The sequence below is a fragment of the Opisthorchis viverrini genome (genome assembly GCF_000715545.1).
Source record: "Opisthorchis viverrini unplaced genomic scaffold opera_v5_157, whole genome shotgun sequence".
NCBI classification, from domain to species: Eukaryota; Metazoa; Platyhelminthes; class Trematoda; order Opisthorchiida; family Opisthorchiidae; genus Opisthorchis; species Opisthorchis viverrini.
The window spans coordinates 297,286-309,296 of NW_008751813.1; the positions used below are offsets into that span (position 1 = coordinate 297,286).

Consider the following 12,011-nt stretch of genomic DNA (forward strand, 5'->3'; position numbering starts at 1 on the left):
GTGCGCTCCATATTACTATATGGATCAGAAACCTGGCCGCTGCGCGCCGAGGACGTCAAAAGACTTTCTGTGTTTGACCATCGATGTCTTCGGAGCATTGACCTAATCTGGATCAGCAATGCTGAAGTACGTCGAATGGTATTCGGGAGAAATAACTCACCTTCGATAGATGAACTGATCACACTGCATAAGTTGCGCTGGCTTGGCCATGTGCTGCGTATGCCAGTCGACAGACTTCCTCGAAGGGTTCCTTTCGCACAACCACGTGAAGGTTGGAAGAGAGCCAGAGGCGGTCAAACGGTAACTTGGCAGCGAAGTGTGAAAGCCATTACCAGCAAACTCAGCTGCACTTTTCACTGCCGTCTTCCTGGATGGGGACCCCGAGACGGCCACATCAATGGTTAGAGACATTGTCAGATATGGCCCAGTCGCGCCGTCAATGGCGCTCGTGCATCCAAGCTGTTGCCTTCAATGCATAGCTCCTTTTCCAACCTGTCTCCCCACTTGACAGCCAACTGACAGTGCTGGATTTATGCACCAATTTATCATCTCTCGCCTGCAATGCGCAGCTACCTACCCCTCCCCCCTCCCAAGTCATCGGTGAACGAAACTGCGGCAGCTACATCACTGTACAAGTACGCGGTTATTACAGCTGACAATGATGAAGTCAAACAAGATATTCCTAAGCATTCATCTGCACCATGAGAGGTGTTCTTACAACCTGACAATAAAGCGGTAACAGTTTACAAAGAGTCCTGAGGGGAAAAGGACTGGGAGCATTAAACCCAGAGTGGGAAGAATACAGGCACTACGTGACATAAAAAGCAGCCTGGATATGGATGAACCCACTAAGGTTACTTGATAGGGTCACACTCAGCGATTCCACAGTACAGCTTTTGGAGAGCTGGACAATGGAAATGGCTGATATCTGAGGAGTAGCATGTTGCAATAATGTTGAACAGAGACGCAGAAAGAGATAGGGTCTTGGCAGTTCAGGACATTGAAGGTGACAGAGTGCTTATTTGTTTGGCCACCCATCAACTTCATTCAATAGTCTGTAGACCTGCGTGGTTTCAATGAATGAGCTGGTAAGATTTCAGCGGTCGAAGGGTGAGACTGTTGTACGGATGGTGCAAGTGTTCAAACTCTGCCCAAGCCTGAGCAGCCCAGCAACACTTCAGTCCTCCTTTAGGTTGTACGGTAGCCATAGCTGAACCACTATCATTATGACGTTTATTGATAGATAGTGAAATCAGGGATGGTAGTGTTTCTCACGTACGAGGGAGAGAGGGAAAATAGGGAAAAGCCACAGACATCGCTGGTTACGTCTGCCGGTGGGTACGCCCAACATGTGGCTCTCGGTATCCCGAATCCCAGCGCCCATGGAACAGCTGTTGCATAATCAGTGCTGAATACTAACCAGTATAGTCATTAGTCCCGCATTTAGCACGCCTGTTCGAGATCATAGCCTTCCGCCCAAAATACGTGACAGAACACTAAAAGAAGACGTGAGAGTTGCTCGGTGCGACAGACTACACAACAGTGCCGTTCGTAATTTCTGAGCGTTGGTCACTTCGCCCATTTCGAATCGACGGTTTATGTCGGCACAGTGTGTTTCCTCCCACCCCCCCAGCTCCCGTGCAAACGGGGCGAGATGGTTCAAGTGGTTAGAGTGCGAATTTACTGACCGGAAGGTCCGTGTTTCGAACCCGACCTTTGCCTCTCGACTTCGCCCTTCTAGGCTTCGTGAACCAGGTAGTATCTCAGCCCTCGTGGTTTCTTCCATTGACATGGCATTTAGGCGCCGAAAGGGTGTTACGGCTGAACGATTATCTTATCAGATTCCTACAAGTTGATTCGATGAGATGATCCACTCGCCGTTGGTCTCCAGTGGAATTATTGTAGTTGTTGTTGAACACACAGAAGTGTGCTGTAAATTAATCGGTGGCGCCGGAAACCCAATCATCATCAAACGGTTTCAGATGATGGGGGAGCATGTTAGTCTGAGTTGTGTGCTGTTACTTTCTACTGGATGAGCGGGGAAGTTCGAATTTCGCAGCAGATGAACTCACCAACTGACTCAAAACGAAATATGGCTCTGATTAGAGTAGCAAGTAAATGGAGACTGCTCAGCTAGATCTGCTTCAAACACCCTAAAAACAGAGCAGTCGTGAGGGCTTACCTCGAGTGATGAGTGCTTCAAGATCGGACACGGCCGGCGTCCCGCAACCCGGCTGAAGTTCAGAACTAGATCCAAACGCAAAGCAGCCACCAACCGTCCAGGCTAAGAACAAGTCAAAATAAACATATGTCAATAGCAGAGCCGAAGGATCGGATGGCTCATGCGAAGAATGGTCTAGATTTGTGATCAAACGATCCAACGCCTCCAGGCGAGAATCTACGTCCGGTGCGAACATACAGCCAACCAGTTGGGAGTTGGCGTTCGCAGCCACAAACAAAGCGTGCAAGTTGCCGAGGTCAATGCAAGTCATCTGTAAATGGAAGCAAAGACATATAAAGAGTAAAGTTATCGCCCTGACTTTGGTCATTAAATGAGCATGAGACTACAGGTTGCAGTGAGGGTGTCTGGTTCTTCAATGGTTGTCTACAAACGGCAAAATGAGGGTTGCTGGGTAGGAACTCCTCAAAAACGGAGAGGATTCAACGGGAAAACACGGTAATGAGCACTGCTCCAGCGAGAAATGACATGCACGTTATTCCACAACGGTTCAATGGTTCTGTCGCTTCCGCCGTCACACATTTTCGACTGGCGATAGGGCTCGGATCCTCGCGAACCAATACGCGGATGAGTTGGCGTTCACCATTCGGAGCTAAGTGAACACCTAGACGGAACTCAGTAGTAAAAACGCGGTACGTTGGAGAGAATAGGTCAAATGGAACGAAACAGTGTGGTTGATCACCTGTTGATAGGACGTTGTTTAGGCGAGATTAAAATAATACACACCCCAAAGGGGTCAAGGTAGAGTTTGGGTGAATATTTCTCGGGCGAACATCATCATCATCATCATCAAAGACAGCAACATCAGTGTTGACACTCGGACGAACACCTGACAGAGACCTGGTATGATGAATGGGCCTCAAGCAATAAGCTGCTTTGAGTTGATCATGGTTGACTAACGAAAACAGGTTGTGAAAAAGTACTAGGCAAGATGCTTTAACAAAAATATTTAAAAAAAAACAAAGTCGAAAGAGTGCACAAATCGACTAGAAAGTGATTTTTTCCTCAGTATCAACAGTTTATAATCGATGGAGTTCTAATAAGCTGGTGGCAGTTCTAAGTAACAAGAGTACTGGGTCAAGTCAGCTAGACTTGAAAGGACACTGCATCGCAATGCACGAATGAAGAGCGTGAAATTCACTTGCCTATAAATACCGTACTCATCTGAAAGTCTTCCGCAAACCAGTGTGGTTTCTGGCCCACCCAGCTCCACAATAGGATCGTAGGTGGAACATAGTTGACCACGGGGGGCGACATCAGCAATGCATCGACACTCCTCTTCTTTGGGTTCACTCATTGAACAAAAATTCATTCTCACAACAACAGTCACACTACCTATAAACCATAGTTAGTAGTCTACTTAACCCGAAAATGCACTAGACACATCATTCAGCAGCAACACCCTTTCATGTCACCCTAAGGAATCACGAGGACTAAGATACTGCTAGGTTGCCCAAGGCTGGACAGGAGCAGAGATGGCGTTTGAACCACGGACCTGGTACGCTAACCATTGTGTATGAATGAGTTCTGCAGCGGTTTTCAAGTCAGTTCAGATGTACACTGTCATGCAGAAATGAAAACAAGAAGAATCGAGTTTATCCCTACCTCTGAATTACATATGATGCCGTCGATGAAAAGAGATAGAATGAAAAACAATGATAGTTCAGATGTAACACGCTTTCGGTACCTAATTGCCATGCCACCCGGAGGAAGCACGAGGGCTGGGATACTGTCAGGTTGTCCGAGCCTAGGCAGGGGAAGTCGAGTGGTAGATGTCGGGTTCGAACCACGGACCTTCCGGTCGGTAAATTCGCGTTCTAACCACTTGGGCCATCTCGCCCCGGTGTGGATTCGATGATTGAAGGATGAGTGGCGCTCTATTCTGTCCAAGTTCGAAGTGATCACACTGCTGGTCACCCGCTTTTGGCCGAAGGGTTGTGTTCAAACTACTAGCCCAGAGGTCCCGGGTTTGAAACTGCCTCCCGGGGTTTCCTGAGATGCGCACTGCTGAGGATTCTCAAGAAGGATGAAACAGCTACACAGTGCACATCGGCTTCTCAGCGTAGACTGGCTTCAAAGGACAGAATCTCAAATGAGACAAGTTATCTAGCCTATAGCCTCTATCGAACTCAAATGAACAACGAATATGGCCGCCGTAGGGAGGGTTTTCTCTGTGAAAGTGAGCATAGACGATAGTACAAATACTTCAGTCCAGTATTTCGCCCAAAAGTACATCGAAGTCCCATTAGAGCAGTCATCAAATCGGTTTAGAGAGAAGAACTACCTTTGTTAAGTTGGTCAGTCGAGTTTGTTTCATTTCCAACAACGTGTCCATTTGGCCAGGTCGCACAAGAAACAAAGTTTGCGTGTTGACTGGTTGTTCTTGTCGAGCAACAGGATTGATAACGCCACGTCTGTAGGGAGGTGCAGATAGACACAGACGAATAAAAAATGCGTTCTATTCCACAAAACAAATTTAAACGCAGTTGATAAACTGTTTGAAAAATGTGTCCTGACACAAACCAATCAGATCAGGGCTTAGAAAAATATAATATAATACATATGTTTTTCAGCTATAACCTAGCCAGCATGCCACTCGAAGCAGACACGAGGACAAAGATACTGTCAGGTGTTCCATGGGAGTAGTCGAAATGCCGAGAGGGGTTCGAACTACGGAACCTCCAGTTAGTAAGGTCGCGCCTTGAACACTGAGCGCTCTCGAGCCCAATAAGCATTCAGCTGCAAGACACTTTCGGTACCTAACTGCCATGCTACCCGATTAAAGCACAAGGACTTACACTGTCAGGAGCAGTCGATAGGCCGGGGTGGGGTTCGATCCACGAACCTTTTGGTTACCAAATTCTCACCTTAACCACTGAGCTATCTCGAACTCGGGTGGGATAATGTTGAGTAACCTAATCTGAATGCGACGTAATCAATCAGACTCAGTGACCATTGGCCTGCGCACACGTTCGTTACTAGCCCAGAGGTCCCGGGTTTGAAACTGCCTCCCGGGGTTTCCTGAGATGCGCACTGCTGAGGATTCTCAAGAAGGATGAAACAGCTACACAGTGCACATTGGCTTCTCAGCGTAGACTGGCTTCAAAGGACAGAATCTCAAATGAGACAAGTTATCTAGCCTATAGCCTCTATCGAACTCAAATGAACAACGAATATGGCCGCCGTAGGGAGGGTTTTCTCTGTGAAAGTGAGCATAGACGATAGTACAAATACTTCAGTCCAGTATTTCGCCCAAAAGTACATCGAAGTCCCATTAGAGCAGTCATCAAATCGGTTTAGAGAGAAGAACTACCTTTGTTAAGTTGGTCAGTCGAGTTTGTTTCATTTCCAACAACGTGTCCATTTGGCCAGGTCGCACAAGAAACAAAGTTTGCGTGTTGACTGGTTGTTCTTGTCGAGCAACAGGATTGATAACGCCACGTCTGTAGGGAGGTGCAGATAGACACAGACGAATAAAAAATGCGTTCTATTCCACAAAACAAATTTAAACGCAGTTGATAAACTGTTTGAAAAATGTGTCCTGACACAAACCAATCAGATCAGGGCTTAGAAAAATATAATATAATACATATGTTTTTCAGCTATAACCTAGCCAGCATGCCACTCGAAGCAGACACGAGGACAAAGATACTGTCAGGTGTTCCATGGGAGTAGTCGAAATGCCGAGAGGGGTTCGAACTACGGAACCTCCAGTTAGTAAGGTCGCGCCTTGAACACTGAGCGCTCTCGAGCCCAATAAGCATTCAGCTGCAAGACACTTTCGGTACCTAACTGCCATGCTACCCGATTAAAGCACAAGGACTTACACTGTCAGGAGCAGTCGATAGGCCGGGGTGGGGTTCGATCCACGAACCTTTTGGTTACCAAATTCTCACCTTAACCACTGAGCTATCTCGAACTCGGGTGGGATAATGTTGAGTAACCTAATCTGAATGCGACGTAATCAATCAGACTCAGTGACCATTGGTCGGTACCTACTGCCATGCTACCCGATTAAAGCACAAGGACTTACACTGTCAGGAGCAGTCGATAGGCCGGGGTGGGGTTCGATCCACGAACCTTTTGGTTACCAAATTCTCACCTTAACCACTGAGCTATCTCGAACTCGGGTGGGATAATGTTGAGTAACCTAATCTGAATGCGACGTAATCAATCAGACTCAGTGACCATTGGCCTGCGCACACGTTCGTCTCTCTTGCACACACTCAAGAGCCAACACAGCCAAAAGGGATAATACGAGATTTTTGAAGAACTACATTAAGGTAATGGCAACGGAGTTCTTCTGTCAAGCATAAATCAGAGTCCTGTTTCGTTGGCTTCGATCAAACTTTGAAGAATAGTGATGTGATCCGGCAACTCTTCTGTGCGGCTCTCATCACCATCAAAGAGGGCGAGACGGACCAAGTGGTTGGCGCGCGAATTTACTGACCGGAAGGTCCGTGGTCCGAACCCGACCTCTGCCACTTGACTTCCCCTGTCTAGGCTTGGGCAAACTGGCAGAATCCCAGCCCTCCTGCTTCCTTCGTGTGGCATGGCAGCTAGACACCGAAAGGGCGCTACAACTGGACGATGATGATGCATCACCATGCATATGGCGCGGCAACTCAAGACAGCCTGTAATGTACCCGCATTGCGTTTATAGAACAATTGCAGCAGAGATTTCGTCTTGACAGTGAAATCAATCTCCTACGCTGAACAGTTACCTCACCCTAACGAAACTCTGGGAGTTTAGAACCAGAGACCTTCCGGCCACTCATTCTCTGCCTTTCCAGTGACTGCCTTCCGGATGGAAAGCCCACATAAATAGTGAGTTATTTCGCACGGCTCGTCGGGTGGCGGATTATTATTAGTAGTAGTAGTATTGATTGTCTATTCAAAACAAGACCAATAAATCGACTTTCAGTTTAGCCGCAGAAGTCCTCAGTCTTCTCATGTTTGTGGTTGGTCAAAACGGTTACGAGTTCAACCACTGGCAGGAAGGTTCCGAGTTCGAAACCCTGAATTTGGTGAGATGCGCACTGCTGATGATTCGAACAGTGCTTCTCGGCTTTCCACCACAAATCAGCTTTACTGACGAAATCTCTGTTGAAAGTTATTAAAATCTCCTCACATTACCATCCATTATGATAAAATCTCTGCAGGGTCATGGAAGACGGCTCGTGACGTGGCGAGAGACGCCGGACTAGTGACGTGATTTCGCTTAAGATCCCTAGTCCGTTCGTCACTCATTTGTCCAATCGACGTGATTTCCGTGGAGTCGGAGAGACCCACCGATCCCCGGAAGGTTCCGAGAAACCCTGAATTTGGTGAGATGCGCACTGCTGATGATTCGAACAGTGCTTCTCGGCTTTCCACCACAAATCAGCTTTACTGACGAAATCTCTGTTGAAAGTTATTAAAATCTCCTCACATTACCATCCATTATGATAAAATCTCTGCAGGGTCATGGAAGACGGCTCGTGACGTGGCGAGAGACGCCGGACTAGTGACGTGATTTCGCTTAAGATCCCTAGTCCGTTCGTCACTCATTTGTCCAATCGACGTGATTTCCGTGGAGTCGGAGAGACCCACCGATCCCCGGGCTTCTTGTGTGATTAGTTCATCGCACGACAAATCCGAGAGTTAGACAGATGATTCATGCTAGGAATACATTTAACGCAGTAATTTCGTTGTTGAGTGGCGTTCATGACCTTGTGAAGAACATTTCGCGAGTCGTAAATAGGACGGACATGAGTAGACAAAGCACACAGATAAGGAATATAACCTTTCAATATATCCAGACACCAAAGACTTCTACAAGGGCAAACAAGTAGTCTTACTGGTTACGGGAGGAATCACATTTTAGAAAAAAAAACAGAGTAAAACTCAAAACCTGGGTGAAAAACTAACATGGGTGTTCCGCCTATGGAATCGTCCTCATTGGTGGGAGATGATGATACGGACTCTCGAACATTGGTCTGTGGACCAGGTCCTGCCACGGCTGCAAACGTTGTATTGATCGACAACTTTTTTGGCTCTGACTGTGAACATCGGTTTCGTTCCGAGGTATCGGAACTGGTGGTATCGTTATCAGCCTCGGCTTCACAGCGTGTGAACTCGGTTTGCAGTCGGGCTAACATAACAGGCTTCTCATCGGAGAACAACGTGCGGAGTCGGCCACCATCGGGACCCAAAGACACGTAGAATTTACCAGCCAGATGAACAGCCGCGTTGCGAACGCCAGGGTTAGCTGAGGCCAGTCCATGCTTGATCAAAGGTAGGATATCGTCTATTCTGAACCTGGAATAAGCAGAGGGATGGATGGAGAGTTATGCCAGGTGGACAGCAAGTCTCTTTCGGACATGCGTGGAAAAAAAAACACAGAACAGGCACAACAGGCTAATGAGGCCGCCAACCAGATCGGTCGAAAAAAGGCTGCCCCGGAGAGGTGGATATCGAAGACTCCATGCCAAAATGAAAATTCGAGAGGGTGTAAGATTCAGAGAAGTGAATTGAAGACCGAATTGTTCAGAATAATTCTCCAAGGTGTGACTCCGTTCGACAAATTCACTCACATGCGTGCGTATTTGTTAATTATGGGACACGAATCCCGGCTGAAACTCTCGTCTCGGAAGTTCTCCTTCAGCAACCTTATGAGCAGTTCATTAGACCTATACAGTTTAACTTCATTCTTCAAACATAACAGTAAGAGCATCCTAAGATACTTCACCCAATAGTAATAATGTCCAGAGTGAGTCTGCTCCAATATCCTGGGTCACTCCTACCCACAATGGACGATCCGCACAAGAGCGCCGAACAAATTTGTTTTCAGCGGCAAAGCCCCGGAAGGTATACAATCCCAAACAGCCGATAACGATTTACAAGGATATACCTATTAGAAAAACTGACCATCGTCATCCAGTCCTTCAAAAGTTGCATTGACTCTGATAGACGAAGTCAACTCACGAACTCAAATGGCCAGAATCGCGTTTGCCGATTCGCGACACCAGTGGTATCAAAAAGCTACATCACTGGGACTGAAAAGAGCGTGTGCCAGACTGAAATGCAGGTGACGTTGTTGTACGGCCGCTAGATTTGGCCATTTCAGGGAGAAGATATGAGGGATCTTCAGCTATTGACCACCGATGTCAAAGAACCATAGTTAGAATCGGCTGGACAATGGTGTGATCAAGAAACGGGTCTTCACTGAAGCAGAAGGAGCTTCACTAAGGAATACATCAGTCGCTGCATCATCATCTTCACAGACAGTAACATCAATTGTGACACCGATGCTTCGCTGCCGCACAATTACAGCGTTCACCTAATTATATTTCAAGCCTTAGGGTAGAGAGAAAAGGATGGGTGACCAGGTGATGGCCTATATCAAGCGTTTTGAGGTGCCTGCACTCCCAACCGCTCAATCAAACAATCAGGAAAGAAGCTGGCAGCACGAACGCCACTGACATAAAACCAATATCCGAAGCCAACTCCATATCCAAAGCCAGTTACAACGACCTCTGTGCATGCGGCGAGTATCCTGGTGCCATACCGGACCCGGAGCGACCATATCTGTGAAGCTAAACGTCATTTAATGAGGGCCTGAATTATCGTTCGAGTCATTGTGGTGGGGCGAACAAAAAGTTCCAACAACTCGAACTTTAATTCACCGTCTATCGAAGCCCGGATAGGCAGGTGATAATCATGAAGATCTTGAGACACCGCACCGATTGAGGCGCGAAGCAACTGATAAGAAAACTTGAGGTTCGAAACCAACCTTGGCTTCTCGACAGTTCCTGTCCAAGTTTTGGCTACTTGGCTGTATCTCCGTCCTCATGTATCCTTCGTGTTGCTGGGCAGCTACGCACCGATAGAATATCACGGTTGAACGGTTAGAGTGCTGTCCTGGCTCCCGACATCCAAGGTGTAAATACTCCCCACATTCAGTGTGTAGTTCACCTCTAGGGTGAGCAGTTTGATTACTCGTCCTCCGTTGTCTTGCTGAAAGGCAGTGCAACTCTAATTCGGTCCCTTGGATTCCTGCTCCGCCCACTATGGAATATCAAAAGGCACGGTAGCTCTACACAGCCCTTTATGGAGACAGGAAAATTATTACAACCGTATTTATAGGGTAGTCAGAGTGTTCCACAAGGTCGTGCCAGAACCTCCGTGAGAGGGCGAGAAGCTTCAAGTCAGAGGTGCTTGACTCGGATTGGCTGGCATTCTGACCAATCAGGGCATGCCTTCGTTTGGCCTGTGTCCTGCACGTGACATCCGTCCAAATGATGTGATGTTCGGTTATTAGGGACGGCTGGCGTCCGAACATCGTCCATGTTTCTGGGCTAACTCGGAAAGCCACGAATTTCGTACTAAGAATGGAAAAGCGTTAGAATGCGATATACACACTGACGCTGGAGGAAAAGCTTTGGACCAGCGTCCCTCTTGGTTCACAACTTTTGTTCGTTACCCAATTCGGTGCTATAAACGTCTCCACATTAGTATAACAGCCGCAAAGCATGCGTAGGATCGGTGAGCTGAGAGATGCTCTAAAACCAAGACGCTCCGACCGACTCACCCAGTACCGATCGAAGCGACAAAAGACAGTCGCGTTCTAGCAACTTTGCTACACAGCACCAGCTCACGTGTATCCGAAGAGGTGCAGAATTTCGAGATGTTATCCTGATATAAATGTCTGAACAGAGCCATTTTTAAAAAAAATCATTCGGCTGTAGCACCCTTTCGGTGCCTAACTGCTACGCCACCCGAGGGCTAGGATACTGAAAGGTTGCCCAAGCCTAGACAGGGGAAGTCCAGAGGCAGAAGTCGGGTTCGAAACACGGACCTTCCGATCAGTAAATTCGCACTCTAACCACTTGGTTCACCTCGCCTCCAATCATTTTTTACTAACCGGTTTTTTGCCGCAAAATTTTGCCACCAGTATTATTGCACATCCGTGATTTTAGATGATAGTTTACACAGGCTATTTCCACCAACGAACTGGAAGAGTGCAGATATTTCAAATTCCAAAGTTGGAAAACAGGCCTTACTTTAGCATTCTAGTGTCAAACAAAAAAACAAACTCACCGTGCTCTAGTGACAACGGAAGCCATCCATTCAAGAGACGTTGCAAGCACAGTCGGTACGGTTATTCCAAATAGAATCGGTAGCATTTGAGCCAATACGACATCTGTAGAAGTCATTCTGAACAGGAGATCGAGTATTTCTTGGGCCAGTTTACGGCTTTTGTTCAAATTGGGAATCGTAGCGTCACAAATCAGGTGAAACAAACGGTCGGACAGGACTTGGCCTAGCATCTGTAGACGTTTCAGCACATGGGAAACTATTTCCAAGGATACGTTACGTACCTATTGATGAAAAATGGGTGGGGTGAGTGCAATCAGCAAAAGGAAGAGGTTTGCGACTGTCATCATCATCATCATCACCAAACGGTCGGACTTGGCCTAGCATCTGTAGACGTTTCAGCACATGGGAAACTATTTCCAAGGATACGTTACGTACCTATTGATGAAAAAAAAAATGGGTGAGTGCAATCAGCAAAAGGAAGAGGTTTGCGACTGTCATCATCATCATCATCAGCATCATCATCGACAACATGACATCAGTGTTCAACACCAATGCTTCACTGCCGTACAACCATGACTTATTTGAAAGCCTTATTGTAAAGAAAAGAGTAAAGGTGGATGGGGGAGGGACTTAGTGCTAGCTTAACACAATCATTCCGAGGTGCCTACACCTCCAGACATTCACTCAGGCA

The 12,011-nt window shown here is 47.1% G+C and overlaps 2 protein-coding genes across 2 annotated transcripts in view; one reads left to right on the plus strand and one right to left on the minus strand.

Moving 5' to 3' along the window:
- T265_07056 (hypothetical protein) overlaps positions 1 to 12,011 on the minus strand; it is a gene marked incomplete at both ends in the record, with an annotated part of 39,820 nt that overhangs the window by 19,932 nt on the left and 7,877 nt on the right. Inside the window, 6 exons of the mRNA XM_009172485.1 lie at positions 2,183 to 2,492; positions 5,553 to 5,682; positions 8,150 to 8,539; positions 9,964 to 10,169; positions 10,386 to 10,497; positions 11,321 to 11,601. Of these exons, the coding sequence (XP_009170749.1) occupies positions 2,183 to 2,492; positions 5,553 to 5,682; positions 8,150 to 8,539; positions 9,964 to 10,169; positions 10,386 to 10,497; positions 11,321 to 11,601 (1,429 nt within the window). The remainder of the gene's footprint in view (positions 1 to 2,182; positions 2,493 to 5,552; positions 5,683 to 8,149; positions 8,540 to 9,963; positions 10,170 to 10,385; positions 10,498 to 11,320; positions 11,602 to 12,011) is intronic.
- T265_07055 (hypothetical protein) overlaps positions 8,557 to 12,011 on the plus strand; it is a gene marked incomplete at both ends in the record, with an annotated part of 16,382 nt that continues 12,927 nt past the window's right edge. The window contains one exon of the mRNA XM_009172484.1: positions 8,557 to 8,687. Within this exon, the coding sequence (XP_009170748.1) occupies positions 8,557 to 8,687 (131 nt within the window). The remainder of the gene's footprint in view (positions 8,688 to 12,011) is intronic.